This window comes from Rhinatrema bivittatum, chromosome 4 (genome assembly GCF_901001135.1).
Source record: "Rhinatrema bivittatum chromosome 4, aRhiBiv1.1, whole genome shotgun sequence".
In the NCBI taxonomy this organism is placed as follows: Eukaryota; Metazoa; Chordata; class Amphibia; order Gymnophiona; family Rhinatrematidae; genus Rhinatrema; species Rhinatrema bivittatum.
In genome coordinates, this window is record NC_042618.1 from 337,484,966 (window position 1) to 337,512,486 (window position 27,521).

Consider the following 27,521-nt stretch of genomic DNA (forward strand, 5'->3'; position numbering starts at 1 on the left):
TCCTCTCCATAAGGCCATTAGTCTGAGGATGGTAACCTGACAAAAACTATCAATCAATACCCAAAACTATACAAAATGCCTTCCAGAGTCTGGCAGCGGATTGAGACCTCGATCCAATACAATAGTGATTGAGATTCCATGTAAATTGAACCTCCTCCCCAACAAAGATGATAGCCAGTTGAGGAGCTGAAAGCAGCTTAGAAATGAGAATAAAGTGCGCCATTCAGGATAAATGGTCCATTACTACTAAAATGATTTGGCATGAGTGACCTTGGTACTAACACATACTGGACAGACCAAGACGTAAATTATACAGTTCTTGTGCCGGGAAGGCCACCAGAAGACCCTGGAAATCAGTTCAAAAGTTTTATTAATCCCTTGGTGTCCAGAGAGTTTGTAGTCATGCCCCATTTGAGAATATCTGGATAGCAAGTGTCTGGAATGAAAGAATGCCTGATGGGAATCCCTGCAGGAGGTTCCTGGACCTAAAACTCCAGGTGAATTTTCTCCATCAGATCATTCTTAACTGTCTGTGACAATGCTGGAGATTGGTATAATGGGCCTTTATCACAAGGTATAGGAGTCTCTTCAGAGGGAAAACTGTCATGACAATGAATCAGCTTTAATGTTCTTCAAGCCAACACAATAAGAGAAAATGAATGGAAAACGAGCAAAGAACATGCCCATTGGGCTTGCTGGGGGTTCAGACATTTATCAGTCTCAATACAAAGTAAATTTGTATTATCCATAAGGATTGTGATTGGAAAGGCAGCTCCTTCCAACAGGTATCTCCACTCTTCCAAAGCTGACTTAATGGCAAGGAGTTCTGGGTTTCCCACATCAGAGCTGTGGTCTGCAGGAGAGAACGTTCGAAAAAAGTAACCGCACAAGTAGAGTCCATAGAACCTCTGGTCCGAAACACAAGAGGAGAAGCAAGTGGGAGACCAAGCGACAATGGAGAACAATATTTTTTAAAAAAGCAGATTCCCTAAATTTAGGTCCCTAAATTAGGCACATATTTTCAGCCAAACTTAGAAGCTGTCAGGCTGAAGACTCTGTTGCACATACATACAGGATAATGTTGCAATAATAGCTTTATTAGAGACAAAGCAACAGAACAGTTCCTGATTTATGCACTGCAGTAATTTAAAAAGATACATGACAAGTAGGATACAGCCTATTCTCTGCACAACAGAATCCTAATAACAGCACAACACAGTTGTAGACAGACTTCACATCTTGACAGGACAGTATCACATTAATACATAGCTTGGATAGAACTGGGATCCCACACTAACCTTTGGTCTCCATGCCATCTAAATGCTGGAAACATCTGAGATGTGTCCCAGCACTCCTTTTGAGTCTCCTGAGGACCAATCTGGATCCTCAGGGGCGGGGCCACATGGCAGACTATCTTTAAGCTGACTCTGCCTTTCTCTGAGCCATTCCCTGGCTCAGTGCACAGCACACCAGCCTGAACCAGACCGACTCTGGATCAAAAGCAGAAAATATACCTTTTTCCTTGACAGAAGCCTAAGTTTTCAGCTGAAAATTCACATAAATTAAGGCTCCTTAATATTCGGCTCCTAAATTTAGGCCTGCTGTTCATTTTCCTAGATTTAGGCTCCTAAATTAGTGCCTAGTTTTGAAAATAAATGCTACGGCCCTAAGTTTATTTCCCTGCCCTAACTCTGCCTTTGTAGCCATCCACTTTTTAGGCTCCTAAGTTTAAATTCCTAATACTACTAGGAACCTAAATTTAGGGACTCAGCCCGAGTAAATTTTCAATAGGACCAACTTAGTACATAAGATATACCATTCTGGGTCAGACCACGGGTCCATCAGGTCCAGCATCCTGTGTTCATCAGTGGCTAATCCAAGTCACAAGTACCTGGCAAGTACCCAAACATTAAATAGATCCCAAGCTACTATTCCTTATTGATCAATAACAGTTTATGGACTTTTCTAGGAACTTTTCCAAACCTTTTTTAAACCCAGTTACACTAACTGCCGTAACCACATCCTCTGGCAATGAATTCCAGAGCTTAACTATGCGATGAGTGAAAAAAGAATTTTCTCTTATTTGCTTTAAATGAACTACTTGCTAATTTCATGGAGTGCCCCCTAGTCCTTCTATTATTTAAGAGAGTAAATAACCAATTTACATTAACTTGCTCAAGTCCTTTCATGATTTTGTAGACCTCTATCATATCCCCCTCAGCAATCTCTTCTCCAAGCTGAACAGCCCTAACCTCTTTAGCCTTTCCTCATAGGGGAGCCGTTCCATGTCCTTTATTATTTTGGTCACCCTTCTCTGCACTTTATCCAGTGCAGCTATATCCTTTTTGAGATGCGGTGACCAGCATTGCACACAGTATTCAAGGTGCAGTCTCACCATGGAGTGATACAGAGGCATTATGATATCCAATATTTTATTTGCCATTCCCTTCCTAATAATTCTTAACATTTTGTTTGCTTTTTTGACCACCACAGCATACTGAGCCGACGATTTCAATGTATTATCCACTATGATGCCTAGATCTCTTTCCTGGGTGGTAACTCCTAAGATGGAATCTAACATCGTGTAACTCCAAAAGTTAGCCTAAACCCTTTGAAAATTGGTTCCAATCTATCCTGAACACCAATGAGTGGATTATGTAACTGAAGCCATGGTAACCCTAGGAGAACCGTACAGAAAGGTGATTCGAGGATCCAGAATAAAATAGTTTCACAGTGCCACATCCCCACTAGTAAATTCATGTTCACTGTGACCCGTTGTGTCCCTCTTAGGTTCAAGGGCTGACCATCAATGGCTACTACAGAGACCGGTACAGGATTGGGTCAGGTAGGAATTCTGTACAGATGGACAAAATTCAAGCTGATAAAAATGCCCACTGCCTGGAGTCGATAAGGTTGAGAGTCTCTGCCGATCCCGATGACCAACACAAGGAGACTGAGACTGAGAGATGCTGAGCCACATTGTGATTAAGAGAAATATCAACGAGGTCTAAAAGAATCAGCTCTGGTGGGGCTGATGCTGAATATTGATCAGATCTCAGTTTACTTGAATAAGTTCTGACTAAGGGGATCATTTATTAAGTCACAGTATTTTTCCACAGAGGGGAAAAATACTGAGGGGCTTCCAAAGCAGTTGTACTGGGTACCACAGCTTTGGAAACCGCACAATATTTTCCCCAGCAGAAAAATTAAGTGAGAAAAAATATTACAGGGAATCTACCCAAAAACTGCATGATGGCAGCACCCTTCACCCAGGGCTGTCATCTTTTTAAAGGGCCACAACGGCTCTAAAGACCCCCACAATGTGTAAAAGACCCTCCACCAGGGGTTTAGAGACTTCCATTCATCCCCTGCAGCCTCTAAAGGTGGCCTACAAGTAAAAAAAGAAACATTTATGTCATGTGGTGATGCCCGTCCCCTACCCAAAATACTCCTTTCCAAAATAGGCAACCCCCTAATCTAAATATGCCCCCCCCCCCCCCCCCAGTAGCAGCCTCAAGAGTTGAAGCTTTCTTTTCCTGGGGGCATCAGGACACTAACACTCATCCCGATGGTTCTTAAAGGGCCTCGATGGCCCTAAAGTCTTCCCCCAATTTGAAATAGGCCCCCCTGTGAGTCTTGAGAGACCCCTCTCTGCCACTTATACAGAGCTAGCTGTTCAATCCAAAATGGCTGGCCATCATACTAGCTATACCCCATCACATGATAGGGGCATACCCAGTATGATGGCCGCCCATGCCATTTTGGATTGACCAAGTGGCTGGCCCGGAACCTAGGGGACACTGTGGGCCCCACCAGACCACCAGGTATGTCCAGAGGTGAACTAGGGTGGGGTGAAGGGTTAGCAGTTTGCTACTGTGGGAGGTGGGTGGTATTTGGATTGGTGTGGTTTGCCTTTTTTGGAAAGGGGGCTTTGAGTAGGGGGCAGGGGTTGCTGTGTGACTTTTAAATGTATTATTCTCAACTTTTTCACTTGTGGGCCACCTTTACAAGTGGCGGAGGGGGTTCTCTCAAGACTCATGGAGAAGCTATTTCAAGTTGGGGGAAGTCTTTAGGGCCATCGTGGCACGTTAAGAAGCATCGGGATGAGCATTAGCGTCCCAATGCCCCCAGGAAAAGTTAGCTTCAACTCTTGAGCTATAGCTAACTTTCAGGAAAATAATGCGGCTTGCACTTTTTTTTAGGGACACCATGTTCTTTTACTTACATTTAGTTATTTATTTAACACAACTTATAGACCACTTTCCTGATTTATAACAAACCATCCAAAGTGGTGTACAACAAAATAATAACAATGTAATACAATAAACAATATGTATTCATCAATATACATTAATCATTGCACAATGCAGAACAGGATACAATACTATAATGATGCTTTTAAGACATATCATTGAGCATAAACCAAGTCTTCAATTTCTTTCCGAATTTTAACAAATCCTATTCCTCCCTAATCATTTCATAATTTAGGAATTATCGCTGAGAATGTCCTGTTCTGAAGTCTTTCCTGCTAAAAAGACTTAACCAATGACAACTCCAGTTGGAATAGTTGTTGGGATCTCTGTAATCTATTCATTGTTTTCCATGCCAACAGGTGTCTCAAGTGAGGTAGACCCCTCCCTTTCAATATCAGGGGGCTGCCGAATCATCCTTAGTAAATTTATATAAAATTACTAAGGATGTGCAGAGTCAAAAAATTTGTTTCAGTTTGTTTGTTTCATAGTTCACAGTTATGTGTCAGGTTCATTTGAAATGAAAAAAAAAATTTTTTTTTCATTTCATTTGTTTGTTAGTTTGACATTGAGGTCAATGGGGGAAGGCTCCATTGATTTGTTAAAAGAAAAAATGGGCCAGGGCCCAGGCTTGAAGCTGAGAGCCTGGCCTGAGGCTAGGTATGATCACCAAGGTCCTGGCCAGTCACCAAGTCGTGGGCCTGGGCCTAGGCCTAAACCTGACTCATTGCCAAAGCCCAGGACTGAACCCAAGCCCTAGGTCCTGATACTGAGGCCTGAGCTTAGGCATGGGACCAAGGCCAGGTCCCATTACCGAGGTCCAGGCCTGGGTCGGGTCCTGGATCTAGGCCCAACACCAAATCCCATAGCAAAGGCTTAGTCCCAGGCCCTATGCTGGGGCCCAGGCCTCGGCCTCGGCCCCGACCCATGAACGGGTCCAGTCACTGAGGCTGGGTCCTGTCACTGAGGCCTGGATCTGGTCCTAGGCTATGCCAGACTCAGGGGCCCTTTCCAAAGACAAGTGCTGTTGCCTAGGCCCGGGTCCTATGCTGGGGCCTGTCTGAGGACAGGTTCCATTGCTGAGCCCCAGGCCCGACACCACAAGCTGAGGCCCAAGCCTAAGATTGGGCCTAATGTGAGGGCCAGCTAAGGCAGGCTCCTCCTGCTGAGCCTGTGGCTTAGACCTAGGACCAAAGCTGTGTCTCAGCCTCAGTTGGATCCTGTCACCGGGCCCGAGCCTGCTGCCCGGCCCAAGGCCAGTTCCGTTGCCTAGGTCCAATGCCAGGCCTAGTCCAAGGGCCAGGCCTGAAGCCTAGGCCTGGGTTCAAAGCCACAGCCTGGGTCTAAGCTCAATGCCTGAGACCAGGTCTTATTGCAAGGCCCAGGCTTAGGACCAAAACCAGGCCTGGACCTAGGCTTGTGCCCAGACCCATGGAATAGGCCCAGGCCTGACTGAGGCCAGGTTTGTCACTGGGGCTGGGCCTAGGTCTAGGCCCAGACCCAAGGCCTAGGCCAGGAGGCCCAGGCCCAGGTATATGAACTGAAAATGACCTCATTCATTGTGTTTTTCTCATTCTTTTAAAACAAATGCACATCCCTAAATATTACCAAATAATGAGCTGCTTTTCATGTATTTGAATTGATTATGAATGCAAAGCAACACATTAACATACTTGCGTTATTTTGGGTAAAATATCACAGAATATAGCCACGACAGGCATTTATTGAGCAAAAAATGTTTTTACTGCAGGATAAATGCCTAACACAGCTAGTAAATATACCACTAAGTGTTTGAGGCCAGCACAATAGAAGCAATGCCCCAGCCGCTTCCTGCGATCTTTTTCCTTTTATGAGAGTGCCAATATGTCCAGAGTTCCATAGGCTCCTCGAGTGGTAGAACAGGGTTAGCCCACCAGTCTGCATGGAGTTTAGGGCACATATGTCATGCTAAAAGCCCCTACAGTGCAAACACATTGGGATTGCTGTCTCAATGCAGGTTTTATTGTTAGATAAGTAAGGCAGGAACATAATATTTCCTTGGCTACAATGCACTGCAAGTACAAATAAAACAAGCAACACAATTAGGGAAAATCTTAAAGCCTTCAGATATCCAGTCCAAGTCAGTTCACAGTAATTCCTCTTCATAGATAAATACAGATAATGCTTGAGACACAACTTCTACTTACAGACTCTGACACAGGACTGACACCACATCACATAATTTACATTAGTGTACATAGTTCTCGAATACAGGCATCCAAGCAGCATAGACCCAAGAGGATCAAATCATCCAGCTAAAGAAAATGCCCAGCAAGTCAATTCATTCTTGATCCATTTTGCTAATCCATTCCAGAAGGCCCACATTATTTCAGCTTGTCTCTGCTGCGATCATATGGAATTCAACAGCATGGGTCCCTTGTTTCATTTGGAGAAGGGAGGTAGAGGCTGAAATCAAACAACCTGAGTAATCAAAAAAATGCATTTAAATGCTGCAACAAAAGCATTACAATCCAAAATAAGGGGTCCTGGTTTTTTTCCCCAAAGTGGGTTGGTCGAGGCCAGAGCCCCCCACCCACCCCCCCCACTCAGTAGTGAAACTATATATACTGCTCTTGATCTGTGGTCAGGAAAATGGGAGGCCCGCAGGGTAAGGACAATAGAGCACTAGTTTAAGAAGCCCTAGCAGGAAATTGGGTCTCCAATAAAGCGCAGAAGGGGGTTTCCACCTAGGGCTCCTCAAGCAGACCCTTCCACAGCTGCAGTAGGTATAGGAGGAACTTGCTGTGACTTAAGTCCAGAGGCCCCAGGAATGGAGGCTCTGGACAAGGGCATTAACTTGCTCCTGCAGGCTTACCAAACATTGGTTCATTTCTTCCAAGAGTTTACCTTGAGCTGCCAACTCACTGGGATCCATATTGACCAGAGCTGGATGTGACGTCAGTTGTCTGTGCATTGCCCTAAGAACAGTGACCTAATGTCGGGAGAGGCAAATCCAAGCAGCTGACGGTAAAAGGGTCTTCTGCCTATGCCAACCACTTCCCCCTCAGGTTCAGCCCTCATGTGCTGCTGGCTAGCAAGGCATGAGAAATGGGGGTGACCCTTATCAAACAAGGAGCGCGAAGCCTGGAACAATAGGACGCTGGAGCACACCAGGAAACCAGGAATATGAAAGAGGTCAAGCAAGATGCCGAAGCCAGAAACTGGAGACAAAGAGGTCTTCTGTAGTCGGAGTACAAGGACCAGGAAATAGGACCAATCTGAGGCAACTGACTGATGAAAAGCCTGAGTATAAATGCATGTCTAGACAGGAAACAAGATGGAAACTGGGGGGAAATAAGAGGCACGGAGCTGGGAGACTAAGAAAATGTATGTTGATGAAGTGGATTCTTAAGTGAGGCCCCAGCTTTCAATTGTTGGTCTTCAGAAATGTTAGATCTTTTAAATTTGAATCATAAAACCTGGTCTATGAATCCACACAGGAAAAAAATCAGTGATCCATAAAATTTGGGGTGCATTTATAGCAATATTACCTTCTCTGCAAGTGAAATATGCTCTAGTATTCACTTCCAATAATAACAATGGTTGACAGAATGCAAGTTTCATGACCTAATTGTGCTTCTCTCACTTGTGTAAATATGTAAAGGGGAGGGTGGAGGGTAGGAGATGAGAAATAGGGTGGGTGTCATTGTTACTGTAAACCGTTGCTGAATGTGTTTTATAATTGTTTTAAAATGAATAAAGATATATATAAAAAAAATAATCCAAACAGCTCATAGCGCCACTTGAAGACTGGAGGTGAAGTTGGCAACAGATCCTGACACATCACCAGTTTCATTCTTCTCTCCGCCCCAGCTCCATCAGTCCCCTATAAGTTTTTTTCTTGCCCTCCCCAGCTCCATCAGTTACCTAGAGATTTCTCTCTCCACTACAATCCCCATCAACCACCACCTGTTTACTCTTCCCACCACTACCCAGCCCCATCAGTCCCCCACCATTCCCCTTTTCCCCTAAGCCCCATTAGTTTCTCTCTTCTTTCCCCAGCTGCATCAGTCCTCCACCAGATTATCTTTCCACCCCCCCCCCCCCCCTATCAGCTATCACCTCTCATCTTGCTGGCCGCCACTTTCAGGTTACCTCTTACCTGCTGGTCCACCACTGCATCTAGGCCTCCCTCTTATCTGCCGCCCACTGCTTCTTCCAGGCCACCCACTCATTTGCCAGCTTGAGCTGTTGTCCTTGCTGCTCCTCTTGGTCTGTGCTGGCCCTGCGAGTAGGTAGATTTCACGATGCATGACATTGACGTACAGAAAGTGCCACCCGTGGCTGGCACAGATGGGGGAGGAGCGGCGAGGGCAGCAGAATAGGCTCCCTCTGGGTCCAGGTCCTGGTAGCGCATGGTTGAAGGTGTGGTGAGCGCAGCCGTTGGAGGAACCCTATGTGGCAGAGGAAACAGTGGGTACAAACATCGCAGGTACCTCACATGCACCTGCTTTTTCTCCGGGTAGAATTTTGCTGGAAGAACCCATGTGAAGATTTGAAAATGCGATCTATGCGCGCCCTTCCTCCCCTGAGCTTGAACATGCCTCTGGGAGCACCTCAGCTCAGTACCACTAATAACACAAGTGGAACAGCGCGCAGCCCTTTACCTGCATTGATGGAAGACAGTTTTTAGACAGCGGATTAACTGCTTTATGCCCACGTTGAAGAGGCTTTGAAAATTATTCTCTAAAGATATGAACGTTGTGATATTTCAAGAAAATTAATTTGAGTCAGATGTTGAGAAAAGGGGAATGGTGGCCAATCCTGATAAATGCACAAGTACCCGAGATAAGTGTCACTGTCCTCTCTCACCGTCTTTTTCACTCGCTTTGCTATCATCTTTATTTCTGTCTCTCCCTCTCTCAAAGTGTAGCAGGAACTTCCTTCTGTATTCCAGATGTTCCAAAGAAAAGCAAGCTAGGCAAGAGACTCCCTCCCAGCTGCTAGAAAAGGATGACCCTCCATATGGGTGCTAATGAACATTATGTATTGTGAGCTATATTCAAACTATTGGTCTGTTTGCCTTCCCTTCTCTTCTTTTCCTTCTGCCTCCGTGCTTCTCCCCCGTTGCTGTTCAGAAAGCTGCTAGGTACGCCTTGGAGAGCAAGGTCAGCCGTACCCAATTTGATGCCACCGCTGAGCAGCTGAACATGATGATACAAGACCTTCTGAACAAGGTGACCGGGCAGGAGCAGGACTGGCAAAAAGTGATAGACAAGATCTCGGGCGAAATGGAGAGTAAGGTACGTGTCACGCGCTTGCCACCACACCCCCCCCCCCACCCTTGCCCACCTGAAGCATGTCATGCACTGAGACGCACTTCTTTTCTCCTCCCACATGAGGTCTCTGTGAAGCACGACTCTGCCCGGGGAACACGTCAGCACCACCTTTTGCTGCCAACTGTTGCCCAGCCCTGAGCAGAATACGGCTTTCACAGAGCGCTTGTGTGAAACTGTGTCATTAATTCTTGCTGTGATATTTATCACAAAGGAGCCCAAACTTGAACTTATGCTGTTGATGCCCAAGGGTGTCTTTTATGTAGCATTGGCTTTGAATGCTGGTGCATTATTAAGCCTGTCTAGTAGAATCAGACTGTTGAGTCACATACCCTAGTGTGCACCTGGCTAGGCAGAGGATCTCCAATACTCACGTCTAATGCTTTCCCAAGATTCTTGCTCCACCAGATGGAAGAGAGTTGATAATGCCAAGGGGACAAATAAGAGGCATCTTCTGAGGTCACTCATCATAAATAAGAACTCCCTGGGTTTTACCCAAAGAATCTGGGAATTTGCATAAATTAACAAGTCTGGGTGGGGAGGGCGGCAAGAGCAATGCTCTTCTGCTTACTGTTCCAGCCTCCTCTCCTCTAGGCAGCATGCAGGGAACAGGAGGGGAGGGGGCACTTAAGAGAAGGAAGCAGAGCAATTGTTTTCAGCTCTGCTGTTGTCTGCTCCAACCACATGCCCTCTCTTCCTGTTCCCTGTCAGCAGGCAGCATGGGAGGAGAAACGGGAGGGGAGGGGCTGGAGCATCCACTACTGCAGCTCTCTGTGATCCTGGGACTCAGTACTCAGCTGAGGGCTGAGTAAGGGAGAAGGTAGGAGAAACCCCAGAACCCAAGCCATGGAGCTGTGAGTGATTTATGGGGGTGGAGGAGAGAGCTGGGAATAGGTGAAGAGTGATAGGGTTGGGCCTGGAGGAAAGGGGAGAGCTAGGATCATTCCTAGATGGGAGAGACTGAGTGAGTATGTGTATGTGAAAGAATGTGGATCAGTGAGGAGGAAAGGGGAAAAAAAGAGAATATTAATGTGGGTTGCTTCCTCTTCCCCGTCCCCTCCCCCAGTTATGATTATGTCCTACATATCATACATGGGTCCCACATGGATGTCATGGAGACGGGTAGGGGAGGGGAGGGAAGGGGTCAGTAATTCAGGTTATATTGCGACAAGTTTTCCTGGTGCATTACGCTGTTTATCCCAACCTCGTTTTTGCTTGCCTTATTGTTGCCCCGTTCCTCTCGCTCCCATCCTTTCGTTTGTGTCTTCCAGCTGGACCGCATGGAACTGGACCCATTCAGGAAGCAGCTGGAGGATCGCTGGAAGTCCATTCGTAAGCAGTTAAAGGAACGGTCGCCCACCTATGAGTTAGATGATGCTGCTGGCATCAGGAAGTAAGCTCAACGGGGCAGGGAAGGCAGCAGGGGGCAGGATGAGGAACATGACAGGGAGCGCAGTGGGGAACCAAGAAAAACAAAGGATTTCTATCTTTATGCACTGTTGCCATCTCTCATGCTTTGCTGGCTGGCTAAATCTGCTTCTTCATGGGCCATGCAGCTATTCACCCCCCCCCCCCCCCCATCACGCTCAATGGAAAAGTGTTCAGTGAAAGAAAATAACAGGCGTGTAATCAGTCTTCAGCTTTACACAACCCACCCCCTCTCCTCTGGAAATTATTATCATTCCTACCTAAAAGTAGAACACACATGTTACTAACCGCTGCCAGCCAAGAGGCATGTTTGTACAGGGTCTAATACTCCCCAAATACCTTCCCGGATTGCCAACTCATGAAAATGTGTTGGATTGTTGTTGGGTTTTTTTCCACTGAGAGTCTGCCAGATTTTTACTGACACCTAACTTTTTTTTTTTTTTACTGACACACATTTTACCTTCTCCATTTTGTGCACAGCTGGACTTACTACAGTGCATTCAGAAAGTATTCAGACCTCTTCACTTTTTCCCCATTTTGTTACGTTACAGCCTTATTCTAAAAGGGATAATGTGCATTATTTTCCTCCTCAATCTACACTCAGTATCCCATCATGGTAAAGTGAAATCAGGTTTGTAGAAATTTGTGCAAATGAATTAAAAATAAAAACCTGAAACATCAATATCTTCTGGGTAAGACGCTACAATCTTGGCAGCAGTGGCATAGCTACGGGTGGGCCTGGGTGGGCAGTGGCCCACCTAATTTTCATTCAGGCCCATCAAAATTTTGTGCAGGACACTGCAGCCAATAGAAAGCAGGCAGCATCGGCAATGCAGAGAGTGGCACCCAATGAAGAAAAAAATCAATAAGGGCTCGCTATCCAAGAGGAGTCTGCGCGCAACGCGCAGGACGCATGTTTGCATCGCAGAGGTCAGAGAGGAGCACGTAGGCAGCCCAGCAGACTGCACAAACCTGTTAGGAGCAAGTAAAGGGTCAGGTGACTGAGGCAGGCGTGGCGTGGCACTCTGGCTGCCTTGCTTGCGCACTTCACACTACGGAGAGGAAGCCTTTATTATTTAGCTGGGCTGAATGCTAAGGGGGTAAAGCACTCATCTGGCACTGCTGGCAGTAGTGAAAGAGGTACTTTTCTGAAGCCGGATGGAGAGTGAGAAGGGGGGGGGAGGGGTTCAAAGATGTGCTTGGGGGGAGGGGGGCTCGAGTATGAGGGAGGAAGCTGGATATGGGCTTGGAGAGGGAGGGATGAATGAGTATGAAGGGGCAAGAGATTAGCTCGGAGGTGAGGGGAAATGAACCTGAGGGGACAGAGAGCTGGGCTGGGAGGGGACTTGAGCCTGGGTTGCCAACTGTACAGTTTTTCTCTGGACAGTATGGAATTTTAAGATACTGTCCAGAAGCTAGACGGAGGGCTAAAATTTCCAGAAATTGTCCAGATGTTAACCCTCCAGTCGAGCACAGCTATGTTTTTATTTGCATCGCCTTACCCAGACTGAAGATGCTGTGGTTTAACTCCACAGCCAACGGTGGCACACTCCCTCTCCTTACTGCCATGCATCCTCCTGCTCACCGCCAAACTTAAGTAAGCTCAGCCAGGCCAACATTGTCTACCCTCCCCTCCGCAAGCCATGATAAAAGGCCCCGAAGGGCTGCTGGCAGCTTCTCTCCCGCTTGCGGCGCAAAAAATAAAGGTTCAGTGTGGCAGTCAGCACCTCTTCGACTGCATGAAAGGAGAAATGCCCCCCCCCCCCCCAGAGCTGCTGACACCTCACTGCCCGCCTACTGAAGAACTAAGTAGGGTCTACGGCACATCACCTCCCTCCTGCAGTGCAACAAATAAAGACCACCAGCACCTTTAGTGCCCACCCATGTTAACCACGGGCCCAGCCAAAAATTCATTTCTGGCTACGCCATTGCTTGGTAGACCTGGATTTGGGGATTTTCTCCCATTCTTCTCTGCAGATCCTCTTAAGCTCTGTAGGCTGGATAAGGAGCATCAATACACAGCTACTTTCAGACATCTCCCAAGATGTTAGATCAGGTTCAAGTCCAGGCTCTGGCTGGGCCACTCAAGGACATCCACAGTCTTGTACTAAAGCCACTCCTGCATTGTCTTGGTTGTGTGCTTAGGATCATTGTCCGGTTGGAAGGTAAATCATTGCCCCGGTCTGAGGTCCAGAATGCTTTGGAGGAGGTTTTAATCAAGGATCTCCTTATACTTTGCTCTGTTCATCTTTCCCTTGAACTTGACTAGTCTCCCAGTTCCTGCAGCTGAGAAACATCCCCATGACATGCTGCCACCCCCATGCTTCACCGGAGGGATGGTATTTGCTAGGTGATGAGTGGTGCCTGGTTTCCTCCAGATATGATGCTTGGCATTCTGGCCAGAGTTCAATCTTGATTTCATCAGACCAGAGAATCTTGTTTCTCATGCTCTGAGAGTCCTTTAAATGTCTTTTGGCAAACTCTAAGTGGGCTGTCATGTGCCTTTTCTGAGGACTGGCTTCCGTCTGGCCATTCTATCATAAAGGACTGTTTGGAGGAGTGCTGCAGAAATGGTTGTCCTTTCTGAAAATCCAAAAATCAGTACTTATCTTTGTTTTATTCACTATCGGACCGAACGGGATAGCGGTGTATAGACAGTTTCTAAACTTGCCCACATAGCCCGACACGGGTCCGTGTTTTGGACAGTAATGTCCTTCATCAGGGTATGGTCACGTCACATTCTGCATCAGTCCGTTATACCAACATGGATGTGACGTGACCATACCCTGATGAAGGACATTACTGTCCAAAACACGGACCCGTGTCGGGCTATGTGGGCAAGTTTAGAAACTGTCTATACACCGCTATCCCATTCGGTCCGAAAGTGAATAAAACAAAGTACAGATTTTTGGATTTTCAGAAAGTATCAAGCAGGGAAAAAGTTTGAATTTATAATTCAAGATACGGATTGTTTTATTCGCAAAATAAATAAAATTGAAAAAAATACTATATCACTAACAGTGATCCATGATTATATATAAGGCAGAGAGTGAACATTTGTGCAAGCATGTTATCGATGATGCCTATTATGATGGTCACACTTGATTAATCTTTGGGAAACATTGGAGGATTAGGTTTATTGTTGTTCACTGTATTACATCCTTTTACTCTGTTTACTACATAATGAAGGACTTTATACTATTTCATTTTGCTCTGACATGTACTGTCAATTGGGGGACCTTTTGTAGACAGGTGTGTGCATTTCCAAATCATGTTCAATCAATTGAATTTACCACAAGTGGACTCCAGCCAAGCTGGAGAAACATCTCAAGGATGATCAAATGGAAACTGTTACGCGCATGGGTCTGCTCACCTCGCTAGCTCCTCTTCAGGTCACGGGTCGGCTTCCCCAGCGGCACCCGCGAGCTCCTCCAGGCCTCGGCGTCCCGCAGCAGCAGTCACCAGGCCTTCCACTGCGCACCAGGCCTCATGCTGGAGTTCGGTGTCTCAAGTGGCATTGGCCACGCCCCTACGTGCTTGCGCAGACCGCCCGGCCTCTTGTAGGGCCAGGGGCGGGTTCCAGCTCTGCGGCGCACCCTGATTGAACGTTCAATATAAGGAAGTCCTTGCCTGCTGTCAGAAAGCTCTGTTGTTAAAGCTGGTATTTAGCAATCTGTTGTTATTTAGAATAGTTATGGGTGGATCCTTGGACCAGTGGCAGGTGACCATGCCCTCGGGGGAAATCCCGAGAGGGACCACTGGTCAGGCTTAGTGTAGGAGACAGACACACACTAGTTCTTTTATTAGACAATATAGTAAACCACCAAAGGTGGCAGTAGTGAGCTGGAAGCGCCCAGCTGGGCTGTAGTCCCTCAGGTTCTGGAACAGCGATCCCAAGGTGGCTGAGCTGTAGAGAAACTAAGAAAGTGAGTAGGCAAAGCATGCGGTGTTCAGGAACAAGTCTTTGATGGTAACACTCACACAATAGTCTCTTAAGGCAGCCCAGGAGATGGTATGCATTAGGCCCTCGAGCGAGTACCTGGACCCAGGGAAAGCTCTGAGAGTTAGATGGAAACTCACAATGTTGTAAGCAGCGATGACTTCTTAGCAGAAGTGGTATTCAGGAGCAAGTCCGGGACGTGGGTCCTCGAGGAGCGAGTACCGCTTCCGGATTGCGACCTGAAAAGGAAAAGAGAGAGCGAGGCCCCCGAGGAGCGGGTACCTCTAGTGAAGTCCGAGGAGGCAGAGTAGCTAGGGTTGCGGCGCGCAAATCCCATCCACAGCGACCAGGAGGAAGCTAGGTAAACCAATCCCTTGCTAACTCATCTTGTTAGTGAAAACTGCGACCTTAAATATCTGGAACTGGTGACGTCATCTCAGGGGGACACCCCTGAGGTTCTCGCCAACGCTGGTACATCAGTCGGGTCGCACACGCGCGCCCTTAGGCATCTGGTCAACATGGCGGCTGGTAGCGTCGAGCCGGTCCAGGAACGCTGGAGGAGGTCGGCCTGGAGACGCCGCAGCAGCTAGCCTTCCATCAACCCCGAAGGGAGTCGCCAACGAGGTAAGGTGGGTGGAGCAGAGACGTCAGACAGCGACGGACACAACACCTGCACTTCTTTGCCTTGGCAATCGGGTCGGCACTGCTTGTGTACGAGTTTGCCTCCACGTTCACAGTCTTGTTCCAGCGTCCTACTGTTCCAGCCTTGTCCAGCGTCCTTCTGTCCTGTCTCCCCCGGTAGTACCCTCAGACTGTCTCTTTGGTACTGACCTCGGCCTGCTCCTTGACCATTCTGTCCGCTGCCTGGATCCTGACCTCTGCCTGCCTTGTGAACTCGTCTGACCTCCGGAACCTGACCCCTGCCTCGTTGACTACTCATCGGACTGATCCTCGGATTCTGACCTCAGCTGCCTTGACCACATCTCCTGATTCTGGCTCTGTTCCTTGCCTTGTCATCGTCTACACTGTTCTGGTCTTCCTTGATCCACCAGACCTACATCCTAGAGTCTGACCGTGCTCCCTTGCTGTTTGTGGGCACGCTTCTCTGCTACCTCTCCAGGAGACCCTGCGAGGCCCACCTAAGTCCAAGCGGCCTGGGTCCTTTCGGGTTCCACCCAGGAGGACCTCGGGCTTCCAGTGGTGAAGCTCATCCTAGCCTCTGTCTCCTCCTGTGCTCTGCCCCCTGGGGGCAGGTGCTTCCTGGTTCCTACCAGGGAGCCGTTCTCCACTGCTCCAGGACAAGGGTCCACCTCCAAGCGCAACAGGTTGCCAAGGCCATGGACTCGGCAGAGTCTCCCGCCTCCAGGGCCCTACCGGGTTTGGCCACCACAGTCCAGGAACGTCGCAGGGCTTTGGAATCGCTAGCCTCTTCGGTGGAAGAGCTCCGTTCCCAGCTACAAGATACAGCTCTGGCCAATCCCGTGGGCCTTTCGGCCTCTATGCTACCCAAAGCATCATTGGTGCTCCCTGCACCTCCACGATACAACGGGGACCCACGCTCCTGTCGTGGCTTCCTCAATCAGTGCTTCATGCAATTTGCACTGCAACCCTCCTTGTTCCCAAAGGAAACCACGAAAGTGACCTTCATCCTTTCCCGACTGGAAGGGAAGGTTCTTGCATGGGCCTCTCCCTTATGGGAATGCTCTGATCCCATGCTTTCCAAGATATCTGAGTTTGTTGCTCTCTTCAAGCAGACCTTTGGAGACCCAGACCGCCAAGCTGTAGCCCGCCATAATCTACTCCACCTCCGTCAAGGGTCACGGACCCTCTCTGAGTATACGGTGGAGTTCAGGACCCTGGCTACTAAGCTCGGGTAGCAGGAAGATGGTCTGCAAGCCATCTTCCTAGATGGACTCTCCAGCGCTCTGAAAGATGAACTCTTCATCCATGAGACTCCCACATCTCTAGAGGACCTGATTTTCTTCACCGGGAAGATCGACCATCGTCTCCGGCAAAGGTGCCTAGAAGTAAAAGCTTCCCCCGCTCTCCTACACCATGTCCCACGCGTGTCCAGACTCCTCAAGCCAAGACTCCAGCACCACCACCTTCTCCCGTGGTGGAACCTATGGAGGTGAACCGTGGGCGATTGTCTCCGACCGAACGTCTCAGTCAGAGGATAGAGGGTCTTTGCCTTTACTGTGACACTTCCGGACATCTTTGGCAGTCCTGTCTGGTCCGTCTGGAAAACTGCAACGCCTGAGCCCGGCAGGGGTCCCGAGCTTAGGCGCTACTGTCACCGGCCCCCAACTCCTGCTTCCAGTCTCTCTGGGCATCAAGGCCCACTCCTTCGCCACCACTGTTCTTGTCGATACAGGAGCAAGTGGCAGCTTCATCATGGATGACATTGTCAAGCTTCTGAACATTCCCTCTTCAGCCATTAGATGTGAGCCTCCGCATTGCCTCCATTCAAGGAGAACATCTTCCAGGTCTCATCACCCATGGAACAGTGGCTGTCCGTCTTACCGTGGGCATTCTCCACGAAGAGGAGATGTCCTTCTATGTGTTAATCCAAAACACAAAAGGAGCAGAGAACTGCACTCCAAATATTCAATGTCAACATCCAAGGAGATGCAGGAAAATAATTCAGTCCCAAACTTCTAAATAAATGATGTAATAGATATTTTTAATTTTTCATAACGGCAACTCCATTGCTTAAAGTAGCACAAGTTTCAGAACAGGGTCCCCCGACACGGACCCGTGTTTCGCCAAAACCAGCTGCGTCAGGAGGGACAATAATTTTATGCAGGAATTCATACACTATAAATTAAAAGAAATTTAAACATAGTAATAAAGGGGACCGATATAGAATGGATTAATACATATATAGCATTATTCAAATGCATAAAACATACTTTTACAACTCTGTGCATTAACGTGTTTCAATCGCAAGCAGGGCAGGGAGTACAGACAAATCTCAGCGTTTAAAGAGCTGAAATTCTTAGCGCCAAAAACTTTGCCAATCAGAACACACCAGCACTACATACACTCAGCTAATCAAAATGCAGTATCAGTGATACAGTGGAGCACTACATACACTCAGCTAATCAAAATGCAGTATCAGGGATACAGTGGGGAACCTGTTGAGACCGTTGCTGCCCGATGTCTTCACTCCGCCTTCTTTACCTCTGTGGCGACTCCCTCCAGGTCTGAAGGACGGCTGGCTGCCGTGGCGTCTCCCTGCCGTCTCCTTCCAGCGTCCCCGGACCAACTCGACGCTGCAGATCCACCATGTTGCCTGAAGCCTAGGGCGCGCGTGCGCGCGCTCTCCGAGTGAAGTACCAGCAAGGGCGTGAACCTCAGGGGCGTCCCCCTGAGATGACGTCATCTGCTTCCGATATTTAAAGGTCTCTGATATCGCTAACAAACGAGTTAGCAAGGGTTGGGTTTCACTGCCTAAGCTACTCTGCCTCCTCGGACTTACCAGAGGTACCCACTCCTCGGGGGCCTCACTCTCTCTCTTTTTTTTTTTTAATTTAAACTTTATTGATTTTTCCAATGATTACATCATGAAAAACATATACAAATAAGTATCCCAATATTCAAAGAAAAAAAACATTACTCCAATATATATAATTTTATCTATTGGTTTACATATAACATAATAGGGGGAGAATAACAAATAATTTTAAAGAAATTCAGTATCCATATAGTCCCAATTTTCTTACTTGGGACTTCAATCAGACATTAATCAATCAATAAATGAAGAAAGGATTTTACAATTCTCTTAAGGACCCTTTGCTCATAATATTTCAGTTTCAGATCCCGACTTATCTAACAAGAATGTCTCTAAATGAACAGGATCGGTAAACCCAAATTTTTTCCCTTTATAATTTATATAACATAAACAAGGACATTTTAAAAAGAAAGTTGCCCCCAGAGCCACCACACGATGTTTCAATGCAAGGAAGGTTTTCCTCCTTGCTTGGGTGGCTCTGGCAACATCTGGGAATATTTGGATCTTGTATCCACAAAAAGAGACATCCTTGTAGGAGAAAAATTTTCTGAATAGCTTATCTTTGTCCTGTTCTGATAAAAAAAAAAGCAATAAAAAGAGTGGCCCTATTCTCAATTATGCCCAGAGATTCCTCCAAGAAGGTTAAGATGCCTAAACTTGGTGGATTCTCCAAATCATTATCTTGAATATTCCTCTCTTTTTTCCTACTAAAATAATATATTTTAGATAGATTAGGAAATTCTTCTTCTTTGTACATTAGTACTTCTCTAAGAAATTTTTTAAACATTTCTAGAGGAGAAAGCAATCGAGTAATTGGAAAATTCACCACTCTAAGATTTTTTTTACCTCAATGAGTTTCTCTATACATTCTATTTCCTTATGAATATTTAAGCTATCTCACATAAATGTAGTTTCTGAAGATTGAACTAATTGCATCTTATCCTTTAAATCTGATAATTCTTTTTCACATTTTGAAACTCTAGTCCCTTGCTCTTTTTTTTTTTGTTTGAATTTGTTTATTAACAGCAAATCCATTACAAAAAATATGGCAACAACAGTTACATATATAAAGGAATATACTGTTCCATTTTTTCACCAGTATTATTATATACATTATGGTCAGAGGTTACAAGATATCTTTGCACTTGAACAATAGGTGGGCCAATATACGAGTAACATCAATTAAAGTAGTTATAATAACAGTATTAATAGCTATAATAGTTATAATAGCACTAATGGTTATAATAATAGTAACCATGATAATAACCAAAATAGTAAAAACCATTAATAAAATACAATAATAGAGCCTAGTTGCTCTTTTGTCCCTTCAGCGTAGCTGTAGATTGCTGTTAGTAAGTTTTTTTTTATTATTTATTTATTCTATTCTAATCTAACTGACATTTCCCTCCCCTACCTCCCCCTCCCCTTTTTAATTATTGTTGTGGTTATTGTTGTGCTATCCCCCCCCTTCCCCCCCTTATCCAATCTTCCGGCATCAAGACATAGTAGGAAGTCTGATCAATCCAATACGATGGAAATGACTGGTAAGATCGAAGATTTTGAATGACATAAAGAACTTGAATAAAGAACTTGAATAACATGATAAACTTAGGTGACATAAAGAATTTGGACAGCATAAAGTACAGAACGCTTATGTAGTATGGACAAGCCATATGTAAGATCAATATACAGTGTGTCACATAGAAGACATATACAGATCTAGGATTGCAGTAAACATAAAGAATTACTAGGTATAAGCTACAGGTAATTCCTCAGTCATCTCGACAGAGGCTTCCAATAGTACAAGAGTAAACGGAGCCAGGGTCTTAGCGAGATATAAACATGTGGATACGAAGATTTATCAAGCTCCTTTCTATGCATTTTCTGACAAAGAATTTGGTTGGTTTTATTCCACCGGTTCCTAATCGTGGCATAAAGAAGTCATACATTAATGCATCTAGTTAACAGTCATACCCAGAATGATATGTAATTATATTAAGCTGAGTATGCTAAGCTAAATATCCAAAACTGAATATACAAAACTAAACAAAGCAGATAGCATATTCTAAGCCTGCTTGAATAAACAGGTAGGGTAAGATATAAATTGAATTGAGTTTTAGTTGAATTGAGTTTTAAATTATCTCCAGTCAGGAGTCTATTATCTAGAAGCATAAGTCGGATGTCATTGTTCAAGGAGCCATTATCTCGCAGGCCTATGCACCGATCAACGTCACAGAGGCATCCACCATTCATGACGAGAGTTTTGTACATCCACCTCACCCATCTTTCAAAGAAGCGAGGAATGGTATGGCTTCTTTGGGCAAAAGTTTTACATAATCATGCCAGATGCTTATTGTTATGCCATGATGTTGAGTGGGTTTTTGACGTGCTGTCAAATATTCGTGGTGGAGAGTCTGTTGGATTTTGTGTTTCCAGATAGTTTTATATTGAGGTGCTGGATTCATCCATTGGTTCACTATTGTATCTTGCGCTACTAGTATAATTTTATTTAGGAGTCGGATTTGGAATTTGTCTAAGATGTTGTCAGTGACCTTTACTAGACCAAATAGCCAAATCCTGGGGTCCAGCTGAAAGGAGGTTGCCCACATTTTTTGCAACATTTCTTGTAGGTAGCGCCAAAATTCCTGTACTACTGCACATGACCAAAAACTATGATAATATTCCAGATGGGCTGTTGCACATCTAGTACAGAGCTGATTTTGAGTTAGTCCCATGTGGAAGGCCATGTATTGCGAGTAATATGCTTGATAATAAAATTTATACTGTTTGTCTCGTAACGCCACGTTTTCCATAGTTATGGGGGATTCGTTGAAGGCAAACTTTGAGATCCTCTGATGAGATTTTACAGGGTAATCCATTATTCCACTTTTGGGTAATTTTTGAGAATTCTGGTGGGAAGGTCAGCTGCATGATTGCAGAATAAAATTGTGAGCATTTGAAGCGTTTACCTGCTGGTCCCTGAATGAATGAGAGAAGACTGTGAGAGTTCAAGAATGATGGATGAGTTTGTAATTTTTCATTGATAAAGTGTCGCAGCTGAAGGTACCCATAGAAGTCTGCAAGTGGTATATGATAAAAGTTGTGAAGCTCCTGGAAACTGTAAACATGAACCGGATCCGCTTTGAAATGTAACAGTTGTGAGACAGTTTTCAGGCCTAACTGTGCCCAGCGAGTAAAAAGTGCTTGAGTCATGCCTGGTTGGAAGGCAGGGTTGCCTGTTATTGGCTGGCATACAGTGCTTTCTGGGAGCACTTGATGAAGTTTGCATACGAGATTCCACACCAGGCGCAGCAGACTGATAATAACACTGGATGTATAATAATGTGGAATTAATTTATATGGACTTTGTAACACAGCACCTGGTGTTAGTGGAATTAACCAGTGATGAATATATCTCAAAGGAGAACAAACTTCAGAGTCAAAAGTCCAGTCCCGTGTATGTCGCAATAAACTTGCATAGTTGTACGCCCTTAAGTTGGGGCAATTTAAGCCTCCATCTCGTTTTGACCTCTTCAGGACTTTCAAAGGTATCCGTGCACGTTTCCCCCTCCATAAATACCGGTTAAGTGCTTTGTTAATCTCTGCCACATCTTGCGTCTGCAACCAGATGGGTAACATACTGAAGAGATATAGCCATTTAGAAATTTCCATCATCTTTAATAGTAAAATTTTCCCAGACAATGAAAGTGGTAATGTTTGCCATGTCTGCAATTTGTGTATTAGTTTCTGCTTCAATGGAGTAACGTTGAGTGAATAAATATCCTTCGGGCTTGCTGGGACATAAATTCCTAGGTATTTTAATGCGTTGGAAACCCATTTTAGAGGGAATGGCCCAGGCCAAGCAGATGTTAGTGTACCTAGAACATCTAAAGCTTCAGATTTTTCTGCATTTATCTTTAATCCAGCAAATCTGCCAAAGGCCTTCTGGATACTGAGTACATGTGGCAGAGCTGAGATTGGATTTGTTAAATACAATAGCATGTCATCAGCAAAGGCTGCTACCGTGAAAGTATCTCCCCCTATCCACTGCCCTTGTAATTCAGATGCTTGGGCTAATTTTCGAAGTAAAGGATCCAAAGAGAGAATGTAAAGGATAGGAGACAGCGGGCAGCCTTGCCTGACTCCTCTCTGGATCTGGATCTCTGTGGAGACGGAGTCATTTGCTACGATATAAGATCTAGGGTTGCTGTAGAGGATGGATATAGCCTTAATCACATGACCTGGAAAGCCATAGCTTGCCATCACGGAGAACATGTAATCCCAGGATACACGATCGAAGGCTTTCTCCGAATCGAAGCCCACAGCCATTGCTTGCATTTGAAGGTGATGGGAGGTATCCAACGTAGTTTTTAATCGGAGGACATGGGCTCCAGCAGTCCTACCTCCAACAAATCCAGCTTGAAATGGGGAAATAATAGATGGTATGACAGCCCCCATTCGGATGGCCAAAATCCTCGCATATAGTTTTAGGTTATAATTTAACAGGGAAATTGGTCTGTATGACGCTGCTTGAAGAGCAACCTTCCCAGGTTTAGGCAAAACCATGATATAGGCGTTGTTGAAAGTTGGTGGGAAGCCATTTCCCTGCCATGCATGGTTAAAAAACAAAGCTAGATTATCTGCTATTCCGGAGCCCAGAATCTTGTAATACTCAACCGGAAATCCGTCTGGACCAGGAGATTTGTTACATTTGCCCATTTTTATCACTCCTATTAGTTCCCCTGGTGTAATAGGTCTTTCCAAAAACTCCTTTTGAGCTTCCGTGATATTAGGTAAATGGATATCTTTGAAGAAGTTCGCCTCGTCCTTTTGGTCACCTTCTCTGTCTTCTCGATAGAGGGATTCATAAAACGGGCGGAGGGTGTCTAGAATATCTGTTGTTTTTGTCACATAATCTCCTGCATTTGTTTTTAAACCGTTAATATAAGATTTTTCCTCTTGATAGCCACCAATCTTGAAATCAGTCTGCTAGATTTATTTCCAAACCGATACAAGTAATGGTCAGAAGCTTGAAGTGATTTCTGTGCCCGGAGGTGTAAATGCGCATTAAGCGAGTGTAGACATGCCCAATACGCTGTTTTATTGGAAACAGATGGTGCCGTAGCTAGTTGCATTTTCGCCTGTTGGAGTTGAGACTCTAGCACAGGGGTGGGCAAGTCCAGTCCTCGAGGGCTGCAAACCAGTTGGGTTTTCAGGATACCCCTAATGAATATGCATTAGGGATACCCTAATGAATATGCATTAGGGATGAATATGCATTAGGGATATGCATTAGGATACCCTAATGCATATTCTAATGCATATTTCAGGATATTTCATATATTTCAAATATCCTAATGCATATTTCAGGATACCCTATATATATATATTTATTTCAAATATATATATATATTTCAAATATCCTAATGCATATTTCAGGATACCCTAATGCATATCCTAATGCATTAGGATACCCTAATGCATATCCTAATGCATATTTCAGGATACCCCTAATGAATATGCATTAGGGATACCCTAATGAATATGCATTAGGGATACCCCTAATGAATAGTTCTTGTTCTTAAACAAGAACTTAGGAAAAAAGAAAACAACTGGCGCAGATCTCCATCCACCACCTCAATTCTAAACTACAAATCCCACCTTAACACATACAGACTAGCTATCCTCAAGGCCAAAAAAGACTTTTTTGCAAAAAAAATCCACAACTTCGCATTCGACTCCAAAGCCCTATTCTCATTTGTATCATCCCTTACTAAACCCTCTCCACCCATCATCCCAGACGAACAAGCAGCAGACAAAGCATTGGAACTAGCAATCTACTTCGATAACAAGATCACCAACCTCCTCAAGCCAATCTCCACCCAACATCTGACAGCAACACCCCCGAGCACCTCAATCGCAATCTCCACCCAACATCTGACAGCAACACCCCCTAGCACCTCAACACACAAAAAAAATGCAGCTTATCATCATTCGAGACCCCATCATCCTTGGAAATTGAAATCATCCTCAATAAACTTAAACCATCCTCCCACCCACTGGACACCATACCCTCCAATCTCTTACTATCTACTCCCAACACCATCTCCAAAGCATTAGCAAACATCATTAACTGCTCCTTAACTCAAGGAAAGGTCCCAGAACAACTCAAAATAGCCATTCTGAAACCTTTACTAAAAAAACCTAACTTGCCAACAACAGACCCTGCGAATTTCCGCCCCATCGCCAACCTACCCCTAATCTCAAGAGTGATGGAAAGATTCGTCAACAAGCAACTGTCAGATTACCTGGAGGAGAACAATATACTCTCCCCCTTTCAGTTCGGTTTCAGGAAATCACAAAACACAGAAGCTCTACTAACATCACTATCTGACACCATCCTCCTCAACCTTGAAAGAAAACAATCATACCTCCTCGCTCTTCTCGACCTATCCGCCGCATTCGACACAGTTAATCATGCCATCCTCCTCGAGCGGCTATCAGAGATAGGAATCCAAGGAGAAGCTCACAATTGGTTTCAATCATTCCTAGAAAATAGATTCTACAAAGTCAAGATCAATAACGTAGAATCACCTCCTATCAAATCAATCAGAGGAGTACCTCAGGGTTCATCACTCTCCCCTACCCTTTTTAACATTTACCTGCTTCCACTCTGCCACCTACTCTCCAGCCTCAAGCTAAAGCACTATATTTTCGCTGATGACATTCAGATACTTCTTCCCATCACAGAATCACTGCAAAAAACTTGGGATCATTGGAACAACTGCTTACTATCCATCAATTCCCTGTTATCCAGCCTGAACCTTATACTCAACACTAATAAAACAGAAATCCTCATCATCTCGCCTGACGAAAACCACACTCTCTTCAACGTCCAAAGCTCAACACAAGCCACAATACCACCCATTAACCACTCACCTTCTGTTAGAGACTTAGGAGTGCGCCTCGACAATCAATTCAACTTCAAATCTTTCATTCTCAACACAACAAAAGAATGTTACTTCAAACTCCAAGTGCTCAAAAATCTGAAACCACTCCTTCACTTCAGTGACTTCCGTTTAGTAGTTCAGTCTATAATTCTGTCCAAGTTGGACTACTGCAACTCTCTTCTGCTAGGTCTTCCGATCTCATCGATAAAACCCTTACAGATGGTACAAAACGCTGCGGCGAGGTTACTCACTAACACCAACAAAAGAGCCCACATCACACCAATTCTGCACTACCTCCACTGGCTTCCTATAAAAGCTAGAATCACCTTCAAGACTTTATCAATGATCCACAAGGATATTATGGGCAGCGCCCACCTAAATCTTATCTCGCAACTCCGCCTTCACACATCAAAAAGACCTATCAGATATAATTACAAAGGTTCTTTACATGCTCCCCCGATTAAAACTTCACTAGCTAAACGAGCACTCTCCACAGCCGGGCCCACCCTTTGGAACTCATTACCGCCAGATCTTCGACTAGAAACCTGCCATCTAACTTTCAAGAAAAACCTAAAAACGTGGCTCTTCCGGCAAGCCTTTCCGGAATCGCAAGAACACTTAGACACCAGTCAAAGAGCAAAATAGTTCAATATAAAGTCCACGACCGCCCATATACCCTCAGGACCCGAACACGCCGTATTTGGACAGTCCTCTTGTTATGAAAGACATTTTCCTGATGCATTAGCTCACTAGCTCATGCTCTTCCCATAGTTATACCCTCAACAGTGCTCACAGTCACCTGTATACCCCAACCAGTACATTTCAACCTTACCTACCAATTATTTGCAGTTAACCGTATCATGTATTCATGTTATTTGACAAATTTTGTAGTCTATTTTATATTTAATATTTATTGATTTACGTTCTATTGTTCAATTCTCTGTTTATTGTTTAATGTAACGCCGTACGTTTTTTGTTCAATACTCTGTTTATTGTTTAATGTAACGCCTTACCAGCGACTGTTTTGTTCTATGGAAACCGACTTGATTCGATATGTATATCGAGAATGTCGGTATATAAAAACCCTAAATAAATAAATAAATAAATAAATAAATAAATGAAATAGATTTGCATACAACTGAGGCAGTGTGTATGCAGGTCTCTCTCATGCATATTCATTAAGGATATCCTGAAAACCAGACTGGTTTGCGGCCCTCGAGGACCGGAATTGCCCACCCCTGCTCTAGCATTAAGATGGTTTTATTTAGTTGTCTAATTTTTTTGATAAGAACATAAGAACATAAGAAAATGCCATACTGGGTCAGACCAAGGGTCCATCAAGCCCAGCATCCTGTTTCCAACAGTGGCCAATCCAGGCCATAAGAACCTGGCAAGTACCCAAAAACTAAGTCTATTCCATGTAACCATTGCTAATGGCAGTGGCTATTCTCTAAGTGAACTTAATAGCAGGTAATGGACTTCTCCTCCAAGAACTTATCCAATCCTTTTTTAAACACAGCTATACTAACTGCACGAACCACATTCTCTGGCAACAAATTCCAGAGTTTAATTGTGCGTTGAGTAAAAAAGAACTTTCTCCGATTAGTTTTAAATGTGCCCCATGCTAACTTCATGGAGTGTCCCCTAGTCTTTCTACTATCCGAAAGAGTAAATAACCGATTCACATCTACCCGTTCTAGACCTCTCATGATTTTAAACACCTCTATCATATCCCCCCTCAGTCGTCTCTTCTCCAAGCTGAAAAGTCCTAACCTCTTTAGTCTTTCCTCATAGGGGAGTTGTTCCATTCCCCTTATCATTTTGGTAGCCCTTCTCTGTACCTTCTCCATCGCAATTATATCTTTTTTGAGATGCGGCGACCAGAATTGTACACAGTATTCAAGGTGCGGTCTCACCATGGAGCGATACAGAGGCATTATGACATTTTACGTTTTATTCATCATTCCTTTTCTAATAATTCCCAACATTCTGTTTGCTTTTTTGACTGCCGCAGCACACTGAACCGACGATTTCAATGTGTTATCCACTATGACACCTAGATCTCTTTCTTGGGTTGTAGCACCTAAAATGGAACCCAACATCGTGTAATTATAGCATGGGTTA

General features: G+C 44.9%; 1 protein-coding gene across 3 annotated transcripts in view; it reads left to right on the forward strand.

The window, feature by feature from the left end:
• Window positions 1–27,521, forward strand: part of QRICH2 (glutamine rich 2) — a 337,577-nt gene that overhangs the window by 244,541 nt on the left and 65,515 nt on the right. For all 3 annotated transcript variants that reach the window (XM_029600439.1, XM_029600440.1, XM_029600441.1), the window contains exons 9-10: window positions 9,368–9,532; window positions 10,837–10,958. In XM_029600439.1, coding sequence (XP_029456299.1) covers window positions 9,368–9,532; window positions 10,837–10,958 — 287 coding nt within the window. The remainder of the gene's footprint in view (window positions 1–9,367; window positions 9,533–10,836; window positions 10,959–27,521) is intronic.